General features: G+C 40.8%; 1 protein-coding gene across 3 annotated transcripts in view; it reads right to left on the bottom strand.

Annotated features, from left to right (window-relative positions):
- Window positions 1–20,726, bottom strand: part of LOC143038817 (dipeptidase 1-like) — a 959,386-nt gene that overhangs the window by 58,605 nt on the left and 880,055 nt on the right. For all 3 annotated transcript variants that reach the window (XM_076208382.1, XM_076208381.1, XM_076208383.1), the window contains one exon: window positions 2,080–2,155. In XM_076208382.1, the coding sequence (XP_076064497.1) occupies window positions 2,080–2,155 (76 nt within the window). The remainder of the gene's footprint in view (window positions 1–2,079; window positions 2,156–20,726) is intronic.

A 20,726-nucleotide genomic window follows, 5' to 3' on the forward strand; every position in this document is an offset into this window, starting at 1 on the left:
ATTACCCAGTGTTTAGAGGACTGTAGTATAGATTACTTCAGAAAGTGGCCTGGGAATTCACCAGACCTATATCCCATAGAGTATGTGTGGCATATCATTAAAAAACGGCTTCAGGATTGTGACATTTCGACTGTAGCAAAGCTAAAAATAAAAATACAGGATATTTGGATATTTGAGATAATATTATTCCCCAACACGTAGAAAAACTGGCAAGATGCATCCCAGCACATTTAGAGAAGGTCATCAAGCTGGGCAAATAAGGCACGTTATAAGCAATTTAAATGTCTTTAAATGCCTATCTAAATGTCACAAATGTTTACATTCGTCTCTCGTCGGTTTGCACTCAAATTTTGCGCTACCACTGTATATGTATTTACCTAGTTGTATATTACGGGAAGGGAAGCTACGCTCGTAGTGTCCCGTCTCTGTATCTCACCAAATCTAATTTGCTCTTAAATTCTTGTATTGTTTTTGCACATACCATTGTGTTGTCTAGTATGTTGCATACATCCACCACTCTGTGAGGAAAGCTGTTTTTTCAGGTCTCTTCTATAACAAAGATGACCCCAACACTTTTAAAATTGACATACGAGCAAAGATTGTCTAAACTGGAACTACCAACCCTGGAACAAAGAAGAGAATGAAGCAATCTATTGGCCATTTACAGAATCATGAAAGGCATGGAAATGCTTAACAGAGAAGGCTTATTAAAATGGGATAGAAGAAAAATAAGAAGACATGAAAAGAAACTCAAAAAGGACAGTTATAGAAGAGACCTGAAAAAACAGCTCTCCACACAGAGTGGTGGATATCTGGAACAAATTGGATTACGCCATAAAATAACTTAAGAACAAACTAAATGTTGCGAGATACAAAGACGGGTCACTACAAGCATAGTTCTCTCAGCATCTAGTTTGTTCTTAAATTCTTGTATATTTTTTGCACACACTGTTGTTTTGTCCAATTTGTTCCAGATATTCACCACTCTGTGTGGAAATATATATATATATACATATATATATATATATATATATATATATATATTTATCAGATCTCTTCTATAGATATCCTTTTTGAGTTTCTTTTCATGTCCTCTTGTTTTTCTTTTATATCACTTTACTAATCTTCTCTGTCAAAGACTTCCATGCCTTTCATGATTTTGTAAATGGCTAGTAGATCTCCTCTTTCTCTTCTTTGTCCCAGGGTTGGTAGTTCTAGTTTAGAAAATATTTGCTCGTATGTCAATTTTGAAAGTGTTAGTTCTATATTTTTCGTTGCTTTTTGGATTCTTCCTAATCTCTTTATATATTTTTTTTCGTGCTGGGTGTCCATAGTGCTGTGTGTGAATGTGTGCGAGTGTGTACACATATGAATATATATATATATATATATATATATATATATAAAACTGTGAGCACTCAATGGCTTGTTTGTGTATATGATAATCTGATGCAGGATCAACATAGTGTTATTTAAACAAAATAGACCAATATTTAAAAAAAATGTCTGATCAAATCTAATCCAAGTGTGAAGTTATGCACACTGGTGAAAAGGATGAGTAATTATCCGTAATAAAGAGATATATTGTATTTTGTATTTTTTTTAATTAGTTGAGCCATTGCCTGCAAATAGGAAAAATTGTTACTCCTAATGAGTGTTTCGCATAACGAGTAAGATTCAGGAATCGAGTTCCACTGTATATAGGTAGACATTTTTCTGCAGCCATGTTGTTAGTGAAAAATATATAAATAGATAAATAAGTAATAATAAGTCTCTAGTCGAGGCAATTAAATGTAATACGATTGAAAGTTTCAAAATTCACTTGGATAAAATCCTAAACGTGTTTTTTTTTGCGATATTGTTTGGGACCCACCAAAAATATAGGCTTGTTTTATTGCTGTAACTCATTAAAAAAAAAAAAAAAAACACCAGTAAATTCCTGACAATAATGAATAACCTATGTGCTGAAAATGATGTTGATATAGGTATTCGCTCTTGCTGGTGTTTTACATTATCCAAGGCTTTATATGGAGTAGATGTCACAAATTCTAATATATTTAATGATGTGAATTTACTCACCTATCAACTCCGTCAAAGTCAGCACCTATGCCAACGTGATCGACACCCGCTATTTTCCTGACATGGTTGATATGCTCTGCAAACAAGAGAAATAGCAACAGTTAGAGCAGCAAAAAATATATATTTCAATGTGTCAGATAATCCCAAAAATGAAATGTACATAATCATAATTTTTCTCCCATAGTTCCAATGTGATTTATAGTTTATATCAACATTAGTCTATATGGTGATTTAAGTCACCAGTAAGGAGGATTACCGCTGAATTATCCTAGCCATACTTACCTAGTTGTATTACCTAGTTGTGTCTTACGGAAAGTGGAGCTATGCTCCTTGTGTCCCGTCTTTGTACCTCTCCATATCTAGTTTGCTTTTAAATTCTTGTATTGTTTTTATACACACTATAGTTTCGTCTAATATATTCCATACATCCACCACTCTGTTGGGAAAGCTGTTCTTTTTCAGGTCTCTTCTATAACTGTCCTTTTTTGAGCTACTTTCCATGTCCTCTTGTGTTTTTCTTATCCCAATTTAGTAAGTCTTCTCTATCAAAGACTTCCACGCGTTTCATAATTCTATAGATGGGCAACAAGTCACCTTTTTCTCTTCTTTGTTCCAGAGTCGGCAACTCCAATTTTAACAATCTTTCTTCATATGAGAGTTTTGATAGTGTTGGGGCCATGTTCGTAGTTGCTCCTTGGATTCTCTGAATCTTCTTTATATTCTTTTATGCACAGGGTGACCATAGTGTATCAGCGTACTCCAATTTAGGCCTTATCAATGTGACTAGTGTTTTCTTTAGCATTTCTTCATTCAAGTAAGTAAAAACCACTTTTATTGATCTTAGCAATTTATAGATTATACCGACAATTTTGTTTATATGTTTGTTAGGGGACATACCTTTGATGATCACTTCCAGGTCTTTTTCAGATTCCTCTTTATTTCTTTTTCACAATGTTTATATTGTCCTGATACACTTTTTTTCAAATTCCATTATCCTACAATTTTTTAATGCTGAATTCCATTTCCCACTTCTGACCCCCTTCCCAAACCCTGTTCAGATCTCTCTGTAGTGAGTCACAGTCCGTTTCAATATTCACTTTATTCAACAAGTTTGCATCATCTGCAAAGAAGCCCATGAAACATTCCACACCTTCGTCCATGTCATTCACATAAGTGCAAACATTATTGGGGTCAATACTGATCCTTGTGGGACTCCACTAACCTCTTTCCAAGTAGAAGTCTTATATTTGAGCACTACCCTCATTTTTCTTTCGTGAAAAAAGTCCTCCATCCATTTCAATAGTTTACCTTGTATGTCTCCCATGGTTCCCAGTTTTCTTAATATTTTTTTGTGAGGGACTTAATCAAAAGTTTTTTGTAGACCTAGGAAAGTGTAATCAGCCCATCCGTTCCTTTCTTGTATTATATCTAGTAGTCTTGAATTCAGTATATTGTTACCCTCCAAATGATTTATCCATATATTTTCTATAACTTTTTCACATATTTTAGCTACTGTACTTGTAAGGGAAACCGGTCTGTAATTTGTTTGGGCTTCCTTATTTTCTTCTTTATAAATTTGCATAGTTCTTCTTTATATTCTTTTAATATCCAATTTGCTATTCCATCCGGGCCATGCGATTTCCTGACATCAAGGTTTGTTATTTGATCCATTATTTCTTTCCGTATTACTATAATTTCCTTCATGGGGGGCGGGGGGGGGAGGGGGTTCACTTCTCTCCCTTTATCCCAATGTTGTAATTTTCTCTAGAGAAAACCAACTTGAAGTGTTTGCACATAACTTCAACCATTTCTGTATCTTCCATGTATTCTGCATTCCCTTGGCGTAGCTTCACTATTTCCTGTTTGTTTTTCGTTTCTTATTTATATATCTATAGAATAGCTTTGGCTGATCCTTACAATTTCTTTCTCATAGTTACATTTTTCTTCCCTGCGTATTTTTATGTATTCGTTCCTTTGTCTAACATAACTGCCACTTTCTGGGAGTCCTGTCTTTTCTCCATCTTTTCCAAGCTTTGTCTCTTCTATCTCTCGCTTCGCTGCACCTTCTATTAAACCAGCAGCTTTTCCTATTTTTGCTTTGGGACATATTTATCCACTCCTTTTTTTTTTATAGATCTTCACTAGAATCCATTTTTTTTTTTACTTGTGTTTCTTCTTTGTATAATTTTTCCCAGCTCGCTTTATGAAAAAGATTCCCAAGTTTCTCCAAGTCCGTTTTACCATACATCAGTCTTCCTTTTCTGTGTTCTTCATTTCTCTTTATATATATTTCCTCCTTTAATTCTAACTCGTGCAGTATGTGGTCACTCTTCGCAATTGGTGTCTTGTAATCAATCTTGTCTTCTATTTCAGGCTCTGACATAAAAAATAAATCTATTCTCAGTGGGTCTTCATTATTTCTAAATATAGTGTTTTCCTTTACCCATTGTGCCATTGTATGTTTTATAGTCATATCGAGTAATACATTTCCCCATTGATCCTCTCCACCTTTCATTGTTATCTCTTCCAAACATATTTCTTCACAATGTAAATAATAAATAAATAAAACAGATAAGATAAATAAATAGATAAATAAATAAATAAATAAGTAAATAAATAAATAAAATTATGATAATATAAATAATGAATAAAATAGATAGATAAATAAATAGACAGACTGGAAAAAGTACAACGGCGAGCCACAAAACTGATTCCAAATATCAAAAATAAATCATACGAAAATCGACTAAAGCACATGAATCTGTTTTCCCTAAAAAAGCGTAGACTCAGAGGTGACTTGATACAGGTATTTAAGATTTTAAAGGGAATTGACAACATCAAAAGTGACCAAATTTTTACACTGAATGAGAATCAGACAAGAAACAATGGTCTCAAACTGTCCGGAAATAGATTCATTTTGAAAGTAGGTAGAAACAACTTTGCCAACCGTGTAGTTAATGAATGGAATAAACTTTCTGCACAGGTAGTGCAATGTAGTTCAGTTCGAAGCTTTAAGAATCATTTAGATAAATACCTAAGTAAGATGCTGTAATGATTATAATTTATGTTATATTATTTGTTTTTGTTTTGTTATCATTTGTCTGTCTGATTTTCATTTATTATTAGTTATATGTCAATTTATTATCATTTACTATTTACCTGTTTGTTTATCATTTTAACTATACCTATGCATTTATTTATGTATTTTATTTGTTATTTACATTATTATAGTTTTTATTTATTATTTTATTATTAATATGATTTTTTTTTTGCATCCGACCTAGATATGGATCAAAAGGTCTCCTGTCGGCATGCTCCGCCTTTGTAATCCTTTGTAATCCTTTGTAAAGTTAAACAATAAACAGGCAATTTATTTTAGATTGCTTGTTATTATAACAAGCAGTCTAAAATAAATTGGAAGGCATTACAGCATCTTCCTTAGATGATTATCTAAACGAATCTTAAAGCTTCGAATTGAACTACATTACCCTGCCTCTGCAGGAAGTAAATTTTATTCATTAACTACATGGTTGCTGAAGTTGTTTCTACCCACTTCCAAATTAAATCTATTTCCTGACAGCTTGAGACCATTATTTCTTGTATTCTCATTCAGTGTGAAAATTTTGTAATTTTTGATGTTTTCAATTCCTTTTAGAATAAAAAAGACCTGTATCAAGTCACGTCTGTGTCTACGCTTCTAGTGAAAACAGATTTATATCTTTTAGTTGATTTTCATATGATTTACATTTGATATTTGGAATAAATTTTGTGGCTCGCCGTTGTACTTTTTCAAATCTGTCAGTGTCCTTAATGAGATTCGGTGACCATATGGAAACAGCATATTCCAAATGTGGACGAACTAACGATATATATATAGCTTGTTAATGAGAGGTAGACTTCTGAAGTTAAAAGATCGCATAATCAGTCCTAGAATCTTATTTGCTTTCTCAAAGGCTGAAATATACTGTTTGGATGATTTGAGATCGTTACTGATAATTATGCTGAGATCCTTTTCACTATCCACTATTGTTAACGAAATTCCAAATTACTTGTAATCGTACTTATTGTTATATTTACCTATGTGCATAACCTTGCATTTGACTGTGTTAAGTTTCATTAGCCACTTTTCAGAACATTGGTGGTTTAAGTGATCATTTGCCATTCTGCACAGTTTTGTATTATCAGTCCGTGTTCTGTATCATTTATTTATACTATGAATAGAAGTGGCCTAAGAACAGAACACTGAGGAACCCCACTCGAAACATTTTTCGATCGTTCAACCATTTACTAGTCCAACTTAATAGCTACCACTTATTCCATGTAAAGCCAATTTAGTAAGTAGTCTTTCGTGGGGGACGGTATCAAAAGCTCTTGCAAAGTCTAGATATATTCAATTTATATTGTTCTTTTTTTGTTATAATTCGAGACCATGCTATGAATAGAAGTGGCCTAAGAACAGAAGCCTGAGGAACCCCACTCGAAACATTTTTCGGTCGTTCAACCATTTACTTGTCCAACTTAATAGCCTACCACTTATTCCATATAAAACTAATTTAGTAAGTAGTCTTTCGTGGGGGAAGATATCAAAAGCTTTTGCAAAGTCTAGATATATTGAATTTATATATTTTTTGTCATAATTCGAGACCATGCATCAACAAATGTGCATAGATGTGGTACAGATGGAAGTAAAAGAAAAGAGATTTATAATGCGCTTGTAGGAAGAAAAATAGGTGTGTTAGTGTTGAGTGACACTAAACCGAATGAGAAGGGTGAGCTGGAGTCTGAGAATGTGGTGGATAGCGTGACCTGGAGGTGTTAGGATTAAAGGGCATGACGTTAAACTGCAAAAGGGCATGACGTTAAACTGTAAAGGGCATGACGTTAAACTGCAAGAGCAGCTGTTGAGAGAGATAGCATCTTCCCCCATCAAGTGCCCTTTGGCTAAGGACTACGTCCCTACTGGTGGTCCTGGTTCTCCTCAGCAGTTGTACGGCCCGCGTCCTGTCCGGTCATAAGCTTAGCCAGCATTCAGGATAAGAGAAGGTAATTCTGAATTCAAACCGCCCTGCTGCCTTGCAGGGTTTGCCTCTTTAGGTAAAGGATAGGGGAGTAAACCCCGACAGAAAATACGGAGCGGAGCCCCGAAGGCGGTTGGATGGCATACTTGTCTCCTTCCGGCAGCCCCTGCATCCTAATCCGTCCCCAGCCGTCTTGACTATATTTTGGCACTGGACCTGGCGTTTTAGGACGAGAGTGAAGCTGATTCTGCGCAAGTCTCCTTCACTTTAATCAAAGTTTCGCGCAAGCCATAAGTGGCGATGAGGGAGCGACGGATCAGTAGGTGAGGATACACTGGGACCTGTAGTCGCAAACCTGCACACAGGCGGCTTAGGATATGTGGTCGCTCCTTACTGGACAGTGGCAGCAGTGAAGTCCGGCAGCCTCTAAGTGACCGAGCAGCCCTCTTCAGGATCGCTCTGCTCGCCTCCTAGCATGTGGACGGGACTAGAAAAGGTGCCCTAAACATAGCCTGCCATTCCCCGACCCTGACCAGTTTACCACGGCTGGTGGGGATCCCTTCTAGCGGTCGAAACATCAAGAAAAATAAACTAAAGGTGTTCACCTTTGTATCTTGGAACGCGAGAACTCTGCTCGACAACACCAAGGCAGACAGAGAACTAGCTCGTTACAATGTCGACATAGCTGCTCTTAGTGAAATACGTTTTGCAGACAAGGGCCAACTGACAGAAGCCGGTGGTGGTTACACCTTTTTCTGGAGTGGGCGCAGCATTGAAAAGAGACGTGAAGCGGATGTTGGCTTCGCCATCAAATCCATCCATGTACGGAATTTACCAAACATCCCCGAGGGTATTAACGACCGGCTGATGACAATGCAGATGCCGCTCGGAAAGAGGGCCAAGGCAACCATTGTCAGTGCCTACGCTCCGACTATGACGAACTCTGATGAGATCAGGGATAAGTTCTATGAGGAACTGGACTCCCTCATCACATCAGTGAAGTCCGAAAAGCTCATTATCCTTGGAGATTTCAACGCTCGTGTTGGGCCCAATCACCACGCCTGGCACCGCATCCTCGGTAAACATGGCATCGGAAAATGCAATAGCAATGGGCACCTCCTTCTCAGAACATGTGCTACTCATGACCTAGCCATCACCAACACCATGCTTACCGACCCGGAACAAGACATCCTGTATGCACCCACGTTCTAAGCATTGGCATCTTATTGACTATGCCATCGTGAAGGCAAAGGACATGCGGGATGTGAGAGTGACCAAGGCCATATGTGGCGCCGAATGCTGGACGGATCACCGCCTGATAATATCAAAGATGAAATTTCACATTCAGCCCAAGAGAAGACCACAGGGCCAGAAAGTCACGAAGAAACAGAATGTCACAGCCCTTGAGAACACAAAGAGGAAACATTGCTTCCAGACACTCTTGCAAAACAAATTCTCCAATTTTCAAATCAACCAGTTCAGCATCGAGGATCAGTGGGCATCCTTCAGGGACACAGCTCACTCTGCTGCCCCGCCACCAGAAATCATCAAGACTGGTCCAACGAAAATAATGCAACTCCCACAAGAGTTCAGAGATGCCACAATTGTCCACATCTACAAGCGTTAAGGAAATCGCCAATCTCCCTCCTATCCATAGCAGGCAAGATCCTGGCCTGTGTCCTTCTTAACAGCTTGTTGGAATACCTGGAGAACTCTGGTTTCCCCCCTGAAAGTCAGTGCAATACCGCGACCTCTACACAGCCTTTGTTGACTTGACCAAGGCCTTCGACACGGTCAGCCGAGCAGGGCTCTGGGACATCATGGCAAAATTTGGCTACCCTTGCAAGTTCATAGCAATCGTCCGTCAGTTTCACGATGGAATGACAGCCAGGGTTCTAGACGATGCCGAGCTATCTGAAGCCTTCCCAGTTACCAACGGAATCAAACAGGGTTGTGTCCTGGCCCCGACCTTGTTCAGCATGATGTTTTCGGCAATGCTGTCTGACGCCTTCAGAAACTGCGAGTCCGGCATCAGTATCAGATACAGATATGGCAGAAAACTGTTCAACCTAAGGGGGTTGCAAGTCATCACGAAAGTGAAGGAAACTGTTGCCAGAGACTTCCTTTTTGCCGACGACTGCGCACTTAATGTCAGTGATAAGCAGGAGATGCAACAACATATGGACATGTTTTCCTCAGCCTGAGACAATTTCGGTCTTACCATCAGCACCAACAAGTCAGAGGTGATGTACCACCCAGCACCAGGGAAACAGTACTAGGAGCCACTGATCCAGGTGAACGGACAGACTTTCCAGGTGGTTGACACCTTTAATACCTGGGCAGTACCCTCTCTCGCAATGCTACCATTTATGCGGAGATCAATAATAAAATCTTCAAAGCAAGAAGCGCCTTTAGGAGACTGAGGAAGAATGTCTGGGAGAGGCGTGGGATCAGTCTCGAGACAAAACTGAAAGTATATCGAGCAGTTGTCATCACACCCTTCTTTATGGCTGCGAAACCTGGACAGCACACCGAAGGCATGAAAGGTAGATCAACCACTTCCATCTCAGATGCTTCCGCAACCTTCTACACATCCGCTGGTAGGACAAAGTCCCCGACACGGAGTTCTTGAAGAAAGAGACATCCCTAGCGTCATTACCACCATGTGCAAGGCTCAGTTAAGGTGGACAGGACACGTCTCCTGAATGCCAGACAACCGCATCCCAAAGCAGTTCCTCTATGGCGATCTTTCCCATGGAAACCGAAAAGTAGGTGGACAGAAAGAGCGCTTTAAGGACGGTCTGAAGGTCACACTCAAGGATTTAAGCATCAGCCCGGAAACCTTGGAGTCGCTCGTTGCCGATCGCCCCTCCTGGCGCAGCGCTGTCGCTGTAGGGGCCTTCACAGCGGAACCGCAGCGCCTCCATTAGGCCGAACAGAAGCGTCAGGCAAGAAAAGCCAGGACATCTGGCACAAACACCATGGCTCCTACCCACTTTTGCCCTACATGTGGGAGGGGCTTTCTTGCCCGGATAGGCAATGTCATGGCCATCTTCGACTTCGAAGGGCGAACAACAAACAAACAAAACAACAGGAGTAAAGGGGAGGATACAGGATAAAAGCGACACTGTTGGTGTGCGGCTGAGAGGAAAGAAGTGTCTTCGACAATAACATGGGTACAGATGAAATTGTATAGAGAGACATGGGCTTTTATAAATGTATAGTGTTCTGGTAGTGAGAAAAGTGAAGAGGAGATGAAAGCATGTAGATTGATTCAGATGAGTGTGTAGAGACTTTTTTTTTTAGATGTAGTGTTATCAAGTATTTTCCGAGGATAAGCTACCGGAGTAAATGAGAGATACAAGAGATGTGTATTGAGAGTTGATGCTAGAAAACAGTGTTTAAGAAGAGAGACAAGCATAAACATACCTTGGCCAGGGAGGTTTAGCGGAGGCTTGTCGAGAGGGTGATATTGGACTTAGTAGTCATAACTGAAAGAAATCTGGAGGAGTTCTGAGTATGAGTATAAATGAAAAGAGAGCAGGAGATTGTCAGATTATTATCTAGTAAGGGTGATTTTGAGAGTAGAGGAAAGGTAGAGGACAAAGAAAAGGCTTGGAATAAGTACTGAAGGTGAAAAAAAATGAAATGAAAAATGAAAAAGAAAAAAGAATATCAGAAGCTGCGGGAAATATAGAAGGTAGTAAAATATAGAGGAGTAATTGGAGCAGAGGCTGAATAGGTATGAGTATGTTTAAGAAAGAAACGGTAAAATGTGCAGAGATGGCATGTGGGATTAGGTAGATTGGAGGGAAATGAAGGAGAAGCAAATGGATGACGAAGAGTCGAAGGTGGTCGTGAAAGAACAAAAACAATCATATGTAGACTGGTTGCAAAGTGGAACTAGAAAGTACATAGAAGGTACAGAAAAGAACAAAGGCAAAATGTGAGGTGGAGAGGCAAAGAGGAGAACAGATGTTAGGTGGGGTAGTTGTTTTGATGGAGATTGGTTGTAAAGTAAAGTATAGTTAGCATGTAAAAGGTACAAAAAAGATAGAATAAAAAAGCAAGAGAGATGTTATGTGAGATAATCTCTTCACAGAGTATTTTGAAAATAATCAAAATATGTTTTGTAGCTGAGCTGAGAGAGGAGTGGAAGGGAGTGAAGGATAAATTAGAACTAGGAGTGGAGGAGGAGTGGTGATGGTTCAAGGAATCACAAGGTGTTCAAAAATGGTGTGTGGAACAAGAAGGACGGGGGGAAATAGAAGGAAGGGGATGTGAAAGCGAAGAAGGTTGTAGAAGAGAAGCGAGATTTCACAGATTGGTTACAAAATAGGATAAGAAAATCATATGAGAGGTAAAAAGAAAAGAGAGGAAAAGTAAAACATAAGATAAAGGAGGCAAAGAAGAGAGCAGATGTGAGTTGGGGCAAGAGTATGACTGACATTGTTGAAAGCAATAAAAAGATGTCTTGGAGGGAAATTAAGAGGGGAATAGGAGGCGAATCAAGAAGAAAAGAAAAGGTAAAATGTGTAGATGGAGAGGTGATAAAGGAAGAGACGGCAGTAAGAGGAAGATGAACAGAGTATTTTATGGAGTTATTCAATGTGAGGGAGGATAGGGAGGGAAAAGTAGTTGCAGTGGGAGGCACAAAGAAGATAACAGTGATGAATGAGGAAAACGGAGGAGAAATAAGGAAAGATGAGATGAAAGTAGTTATTAAAAGGATGAGAACAGGTAAGGCATCTAGGTTGGATGGGTGTCATGTGGAGTGTCTAAAAAAGGGAGGTACAGTGAAGTTGTTTAATGTTTGTTTAAAAGATGGTAGATTGCCAGAGGACTGGAGGAGTGCCTGTATAGTTCCACTTTACAAGGGAAAAGGGGACAAGTGTGAGTGTAGTAGTTTCAGAAAGATCAGTTTGTTGAGTGTAGTAGTTTCAGAAGGATCAGTTTGTTGAGTGTAGTTGGGAGGGCTTATGGGAGGTTCTTGATTGAGAAGATTAGGAGAAGAACAGAGGGAGAAGTTGGTGAGGAACAGTGTGGGTTTAGGAAAAATAGGGGTTGTGTGGATCAGATTTTTTTGGTAAGACAGATACGTGAAAAAGCTTTAGGAAAAGTTAGAGATGTTTTTAGGCCTCTATGGATTTAGAAAAGGCTGATGACAGGGTACACAGGAGGGCACCGTGGGAGGTCTTATAGATATATGGGATAGGAAGAAAGCTTTTAAGAGCAGTCAAAAGTTTTTATGAGAGTAAGTAGATCCTGTTTTAGAATCAGAAATGGAGAGAGTGAGTGCTTTGAAGTAAATGTGGGACTTCACCAGGGATACGTTATGTTACCTCGTCTGTTCAATTTATACATGGATTGGGTAGTGCGTTGCGGGCCCGTCCATGGCCAGGGACTTTCCCTCCATACTTTACCATCAGCCCAAGTGAACCCAATTCTGCCTTGTCCTACTATAGGCCTGGTAGGACAAGGGGTACCGGGCCGCTGGACGCTATGTGTGCGCATGCGCAATTGGTTATTGATTGTACCCACATATTATGTATTTCTTTAGCTAGTTAGTTCCATTCTATTGATCCATTGTATTATAGTTGCTTTGTGATATTCCTGCCCTCTTTATATATATATATATATATATATATATACATATATATATGTATATGTATATATGTATATATATATATATATATATATGTATATATATTATTATTTGGATGATGGAGAACATAGACACAGGGGAAGGCTCGGAACCCTAAACACTCTAACGTTTCGTTCGCGCAGAACTTCTTCAAAGAGTGAGAACTTCTTCAAAGAGTGTATGTAGAACTGCAATTGAAGTTTATGTACTAAATCTAATTATCTTTTCGGACACTTGGGAAAGGTCGTTTTTCTGGCGTGTTTTTGAAGAAGTTCTACGCGAATGAAACGTTAGAGTGTTTAGGGTTCCGAACCTTCCCCTGTGTCTATGTTCTCCATCATCCAAATAATTTGTCTAAAATACTCATCCATATATATACATATATATATATACATACATATATATATATATATATATATATATATATATATTATATGTGTGCATATATACTAAATTGTCGAGGATGAGAGTAGTCGCCAAATGGTGACGTCTGGCAACTAAAAGCCAGTGGAGGCACTGTATGCTTGTGTGGTACCTCCTTTTCTTCTTACGATTCCTGTCACCATACCAGACAGGTGTGCCTGGCTAGCTCTTGTTACCTAAATGGGTAACGGTAAGAATTGTATATAAGTTAGGGATAGGAAGGAGCCTCAGAGGTTACTGGTGCGACATTGTAGGTAGCATACGAGGTTTGTATCATATTATTCATGTCAATATATATATAGATACTTATACCTGTAATGTTTGCTATATATCCTTATTGACTTAACATGAGATAGATTTAATGTTACAGTATCCCTTGTATAAGTGAAGGGATACGTAACATGTGGGGGCCCGTGTCCTGGATTGAAAAAATTGTGCATACGTAGACTAAAGCTCCATTTAGTGTGATAAGTGTTGTGTTGTGCCAAAAAATTGCCAGTGTTAATAGTGTCTATCGGTCGCACCGTGATCCCGTAGAAATTATCTATCTTATGTGTTTAACTATTAGCTAGCTGTTAGTATATAATTACACGTGCTCTCGAAATTCTGAGTTCAAAATGTTTGATATCGACCAATTTCTTACTAACCCTTCAGGCAAGGCTCTATGGGATACAAAAAAAGAATGCTTGATCAACATTGCCCAACGCCTCGGGTTAGAGGGTTACTCAGGCTTGAAAAAGGACCCTCTGAGGAAAATTGTCTTCAACCACCTCGTTGAGGAGGGAATGACCAGGGAGGATGACATACCCGCAACAGAGGAATCTGCTAAAGAGCCAAATAACGTAGATCCGCAGGTTGGCAGTGACAATGAACTTAGTTACATGGCTTCACAGATTGGCAATACCAACGAGCCTAATAAAATTGCTCCACATGGTGGAGTTCAAAATGTTTGATATCGACCAATTTCTTACTAACCCTTCAGGCAAGGCTCTATGGGATACAAAAAAACAATGCTTGATCAGCATTGCCCAACGCCTCGGGTTAGAGGGTTACTCAGGCTTGAAAAAGGACCCTCTGAGGAAAATTGTCTTCAACAACCTCGTTGAGGAGGGAATGACCAGGGAGGATGACATACCCGCAACAAAGGAATCTGCTAAAGAGACAAATAACGTAGATCCGCAGGTTGGCAGTGACAATGAACTTAGTTGCATGGCTTCACAGATTAGCAATACCAACGAGCCTAATAAAATTGCTCCACATGGTGGTATTACCAATGAGCCAAGTAACGAAGCTCCACAAATTGTTACTGCCAAGGAGCCTAGTAACCTAGCCTTACAAGTTGAACTCAGGAAAATCGAGTTACAGTTGGAAACCCTCCGTCAAGAGCAAACGAGAGCAGATGCCCCTGTGTTTAGGCTCGAGTCCCAGCTTGCAAGTGTGCCCAAGTTCAATGAAGACAAACCCGACAGGTTCTTTGCGCTATTTGAAAAACTGGCGCATTTGAATGGGTGGCCACTTGATAGATGGACTCAACTTGTCTATCGGTCGTTTACTGGTAAGGCGTTGGATGTCTTCTCCGCTCTCTCTGAGGAGCAGGTGAAAGACTACTATATGGTTAAGTCCACCGTCCTTACCAGCTATCAGCTTGTGCCTGAGGCTTATCGCCAGCAGTTTAGGAACTTGAGAAAAGGGGGAAAAGAGACATACGTCGAATATTTTCAGAGCCATGATAAACTGGCTGAGTTGATCCTACTCGAAGACATCCACAATAACTTACACCCTAATGTACGAGCGTACCTAGATCAAAGATGTATTCGTACCCTAGCTGATGCAGGCCCAGTTGCCGACCATTACTGTCTCATTAATCTCCGCCAAAGTTACAGGTCTTCTGCTCCCGCGTCCCAACCCAGCCAAGCACGTGCCCACCAGGCATTTACTCCTGCACCATTCGCCCCTCTACCTACGTCAGCCCCTCAGGCAGCAGCGCCGGGACCTCGGTCGCCATCAGGATTTCCATCATCTGCCACAGGTAAGCCCGTTGCCCGTGAGACAAGGGGACCTATCTTTAATGGTGAGAGGATTTTTTTTTGTAAATATTGCCGTAGGCTCGGTCATGATGTTAATGACTGCTTCAGGGTAAAGAACAAAAATCCCTCTCACCCAGGGACCCCCTCTCTCTCGATCAATGTGGCCAAACAGACGGAAGTACAGTTGGATCCTCTTTCACCTACAAATAACCGACCTGTTGTGTCTCCCACCTCCTCCACGTTTGAACCATATTGTTCATCCGGTTCCGTAGCTCTTAATGAGTCAAGTGTACCCGTTCCCATTAAGATCTTGAGAGACACAGGCTCAGCCTTATCTCTAGTTACCAAAGAAACTGTCCTCTTCTTAGATGAATGCTAACTGGTAGTTGGGTTCTAGTGAACGGTTTGACCGGGGGATCGCGTATCCCACTGTGCCAGTTATACTTACATTCCCATATCAAATCAGGCTATGTCACGTTAGGGGTAGTGGATAGGGTACCTGTAGAGGGCGTCTCCCTCTTAATAGGAAATGACCTCGCTGGAGGCGTGATTTTACCAAATGTCATGGTCTCGTCACGTCCTACCGCTGAGAATAACACCACACAATTAGAGGAAGACATCCCTGGGCTATTTCCTGCGTGTGCAGTCACTCGTAGTATGAGCCAACAGACAGATGTCCCAAGCAATGAATCTGTCGAGGGAGGTGGTATCGATGTGGTTTCCCCTTTGTCTTGTGAGAAATTGGAAGAAGATCCTATTCAGGTAGACCCTCCTGACCTCGGTCTAGGTGAATTCTTCAAAAATTCCTCACCGACAGATAAACCTAAGAGTAATACCGATGAGAATAGTGTCACGACCCTGACTAGTTTTGGCTCCTCTCCTGTTACTAGGAGTAAGCTTGTTCAACTCGAGGCAGAGGACCCGGAACTAGCCAGTTTTCTCAATAGGGCAGTTAGTGAAGTGGAAGCCCAACAGGAGGCCAATTGTTATTACACTAGCTCTGCCGTGTTGATGCGGAAGTTTCGTCCCGCTACCTCCCCCGCCAGTTACACTTGGTCAGTGCACCACCAGATAGTGATTCCGAAGCCCCTACACCAAGATATCCTTAGCATTGCTCATGACGGCGTAGGAGGTCATCTAGGAACTAGGAAAACTTATGCCAAAATTCTATCACATTTCTATTGGCCTAAGTTACGAAGAGACGTCAGTACATACTGCCGTACATGCCGTCCCTGTCAGTTAGTGGGAAAACCTAGCCCCAGTATTAAACCGTTCCCGTTGCAACCCATCCCAGTGATAAAGCAGTCTTTTAGTAAGATCACAATTGATTACGTAGGTCCCTTGCCAAAGACCCCCCGTGGTCATCAGTTCCTACTTACCATCATAGATTGTGCCACTCGCTATCCGGAGGCTATTCCCTTAAGCCGCATTACGGCAAAGAATGTTGTAAGAGCCCTAGTTCATTTTTTTATACAAGTAGGCCTTCCCAAAGTGATACAGTTCGATCAGGGATCCAACTTTACCTCCCGGTTGTTTAACCAGGTGATGGAAAGCCTGGGTGTCAGGCAATCTAGGTCCTCGGCTTATCACCCGCAATCCCAGGGTGTAGTAGAGAGGTTCCATCAAACCCTCAAAAGAATCCTAAGGACCTTTTGCTTGGAAACCGAAAGGGACTGGGACGAGGGAGTAGATCTCCTGCTGTTCGCTATCCGAGATAGTGTTCAAGAGTCGTCAGGTTATAGCCCATTTCAGTTAGTTTATGGACATGAGGCACGGGGTCCCCTTAAAGTTTTGAAGGAGAGCTGGATAAGCAATGAGCCTGTGACCCCGTTGGCCTCCTATGTGACTAAGTTTAAGGATAAACTTCACTCAGCTATAAGTCTTGCCCATTCAAACCTAGAAGGTGCTCAGATCAAAATGAAGCACCAGTTTGATAAATCAAAAGGAGCAAGGGATAGGTATTTTAAGAGTGGAGATAAAGTATTAGCTTTCTTACCATTAAAAAATAACCCTCTTCAAGCTCTGTATAGTGGACCGTATCAGGTCTTATAGCGCCAAGGTCAGGCCAACTATGTCCTCCACACTCCAGAGAGACGCAAGAAAAAGCTTCTAGTGCACATTAGCTTGTTGAAACCCTACCATGATCGTGGTGAGGGTGTGGTAGGAGGTAGTGCGGAGGCTGACCCTCCGTCACCTGCGTGCTTAGTAGTGCCGGAAGTTAGTGAAGAAAGTGATGAGTGTTTCTCGGAAGCTCTTAGTGGGTCATGTGTTAAGATGGAAAACTCAGTAATATTACGAGACCCCATTGTGAAGTTAGAACATCTCTCTGGTGCCCAAGCGAAGAACATAGAATCCCTGCTACGAACATACGTGTGCATATTCGGTGATCACCCTCGCCCCTGCTCAGCACTGGAGCACGACGCAGAGACCCATGGGGCCCCTCCAAACCGCCAACGTCCTTACCGCCTGAACATCTTCAAGAGGGAGTACGTCCGAGCTGAGGTGCAACGTCTCCAAGAGCTCGGCATTGTACAGCCCAGCCACAGCCCGTGGGCATCTCCGGTGGTCCTCGTGCCGAAGCCAGATGGGTTGACGCGATTATGCGTCGACTATCGACGGGTCAACGCGGTAACGGAAGCGGATGGGTACCCCTTGCCTCGCATAGACGAACGACGTGATCGACGACGTGGGCTCGGCGCGGTGGGTAACTAAGCTCGACCTCCTCAAAGGCTACTACCAGGTCCGACTGACTGAGCGCTCGTCAGCCATCTCCGCCTTCGTCAACCCAGAGGGACTGTACGAATTCTCCGTTCTTCCCTTTGGGTTGCGGAATGCCCCGGCCACCTTTCAGTGCCTGATGAACCGCCTCACAGTTGGGATGGACGGCGTCCTGTGCTATCTCGACGATATCGTCGTCTTCAGGGACACCTGGGAGTTACACCTGAGTCGCCTGAAATCTCTCTTCGCTGGGGTACCGGGATTACACCCTCATAGCTAATGTATATACGCAAAGTGTTTGTGAAGTACACTCCCTTAAACCCCTTTTTCCATATCTGTTATCGGAATCGTTTTTGGCATCAGATTCAAAACTTAATAATAATAATAACTATCTACCTACTATATCTGCACTATATCATTTAACTCACATATTGACATTTGTTTTCATTAATCTTACAGAACGTATCCATACCTGTTATCGGAATCGTTTTTGGCATCAGATTAAAATTTTAGCTGCGCACAAAAAGAACGAGACGGCTATGTGTTCGTATCTATGGGTAAACTACTAACCTCCCTGTTGTATTATTTCGTAAAACTTCATTTCGCTTCTCAACAGAGCCCCTAGCTGCTACAATCTCTCTCTAAACTATTTCTCTAGTGGAATCCTGAACTGAAAGTTGGGAATTTTTCCTATTACTCTTAAAATTAATGGCCTTAGCTTACGCCTCTGTCCGAACGTGTTAGTGACGTCACGGGTGGGCGGAGCTACGGTGCGCCCGCTATGTTCGAGAACATTCTAATGTCGTCTCGAAAATTAGTTGAACCAAAATCAGCTGAAATATATTTGTAGCTATCTCCTATTGTATGTTTTTCTTCAATAATTATAGTAAGGATCTTTGCCAACACATCTTGATAGGCAGACATAGAATAGAATAAATTCATGGTCTATTAAGGCTCTATTTTCTACTTTGCTTCTTGGTTGAGTAAAACCGTCTCGATGTCCATAATACCCAGTCTCTCAAATAAACAAATAGATAAATAAAACGAAATTCCAAAAATAATATCCCTTCAAAATTCCTGTCCTTACAACATCACTATATGGGGCGTAAACATAGAACATAAGAGAGGAAGAGAGAAGGAGATTGAATGTGTTTGAGATGAAATGACTGAGAAATATGGTAGGGGTTACTAGGCAGGACAGAGTGAGAAACGAGGTGAGGAGGAGAATGGGGTTGGAGAGGAATCACGGAGATAGAGTTGATGAAAGAGTATTGGGATAGTTTGGACACATGGAAAAAACGAGAAAGAAAGAATAGTGAAAGAGGTGTAGGAGGCAGAGGTGGAAGGAATGAACATGAGGGGACGACCAAGTATGAGATGGATGGATGGAGTAAAAAGGGCATTGGGAAAGAGGGGAATGTCTATTGAGGAAGGGAGAAGACAGAATATAGGGGTGAGTGGAGAATGGTTGTGCATGGATGATGTTGAGATGCAAAGGAGCGAGTGGGAGATTGGGGGAAGGAGTATGTTTGAATGATATTTTTGACGTAGCCCGAAGGAATTTCTCACTGTCTTCTATTTTTCTGCATGAAATGAAGCAGATTTGCTGTGGATGTGCTTGTCTTGCTACATTGATTCTGACCCAGGGCAGTGGGCGATAATACATCATCCAGGAGGAGCCAAGATAAGAGGGAGTGAGAAGGGTGAATAGGAGTGGAGTATGTGGAAATAGAAAGGGTGGGAGTGAATTTTATGCCATTGTTTTTTGACTACCTCCCTTGTATAGGAAAAAAGCCATTGGTATATATATGTATATATGTGTTGGCAAAGAATGAATAGAGTGAAGGTGGATGAGTCAAGTAAAAAGGAAAAACAGGTGCAAACGAAAGTGAAAGCAGCAAGGGTAAAATAGGTATTTCAAAGATATGTTGAATGTACAAAAAAAAAAAAAAAAAAAAAAAAAAAAAAAAGGGATTTACTGTGGCCATGGAAAATGACTGTGATAGTAGATAAGAATGATGAAGCTATAGGAAGAGGGACAAAAAGAAAATTGAAAATGACGAAAAATGATAAGGCAACTGAATGAGATGGTTGTCAAATGAATTTTCTGGCAAAGGAAGGAGCATTTATAGTGGATTGGCTAGTGAGGCTATCGAATGTATGTATAAGAGAGGAAGGTATGCCAGTGGACTAGCAGAGTGCATATACAGTGTCGCATCACATAGGGAAAGGGGACAAATATGAGGACGCGTGGGAAAAAGGCCCATACAATTAAGTGTTTGTTCTTCATTTTGCGTAACACTCAGCCTAGAGCGGCGCAGAACCTTTCACTTAACTTGACCTATGGGTCAATCAGATAATTTTTTGTAGAAGGAACCAGGGCGCCTTGGGCGTGTCAGAGAGATCAGTTTTAGGATACGAAGTACCACGTAGAGGTTGTGTTGCCTCGGGAGGATTGTCGGCTGATGTAAGTCCTCTGTACTCCCCCTGTATTATTCGTAAAATAATTAACTCAGCTAAAATTTCATTTAGATGTTGTGTGAAGTCTATGGCAGTGACACAAGACGCCTAGACAGTGTTTTTGTTGGTAATTAATTAATTTAACCAATTAGTTTCTCTTTCACCCCCGTTAAAAATTTTATGAGCGGGAATCTTCTGTTTAGAAACTTATTTACTCATTTGTATGTTCAGTGATTGTAATTACTCATGTAATCCTATTAACTTTAATGAATAGTGTTAAACTTTCCAACTGTGTTTTTCACTTTTTCACTATACCAAAAAGTGAATTACGGCTTTATAATTTCTTTAAGTTACCCA

The sequence above is a fragment of the Oratosquilla oratoria genome, chromosome 25 (assembly GCF_046742065.1).
Source record: "Oratosquilla oratoria isolate Oo_2021 chromosome 25, ASM4674206v1, whole genome shotgun sequence".
NCBI classification, from domain to species: Eukaryota; Metazoa; Arthropoda; class Malacostraca; order Stomatopoda; family Squillidae; genus Oratosquilla; species Oratosquilla oratoria.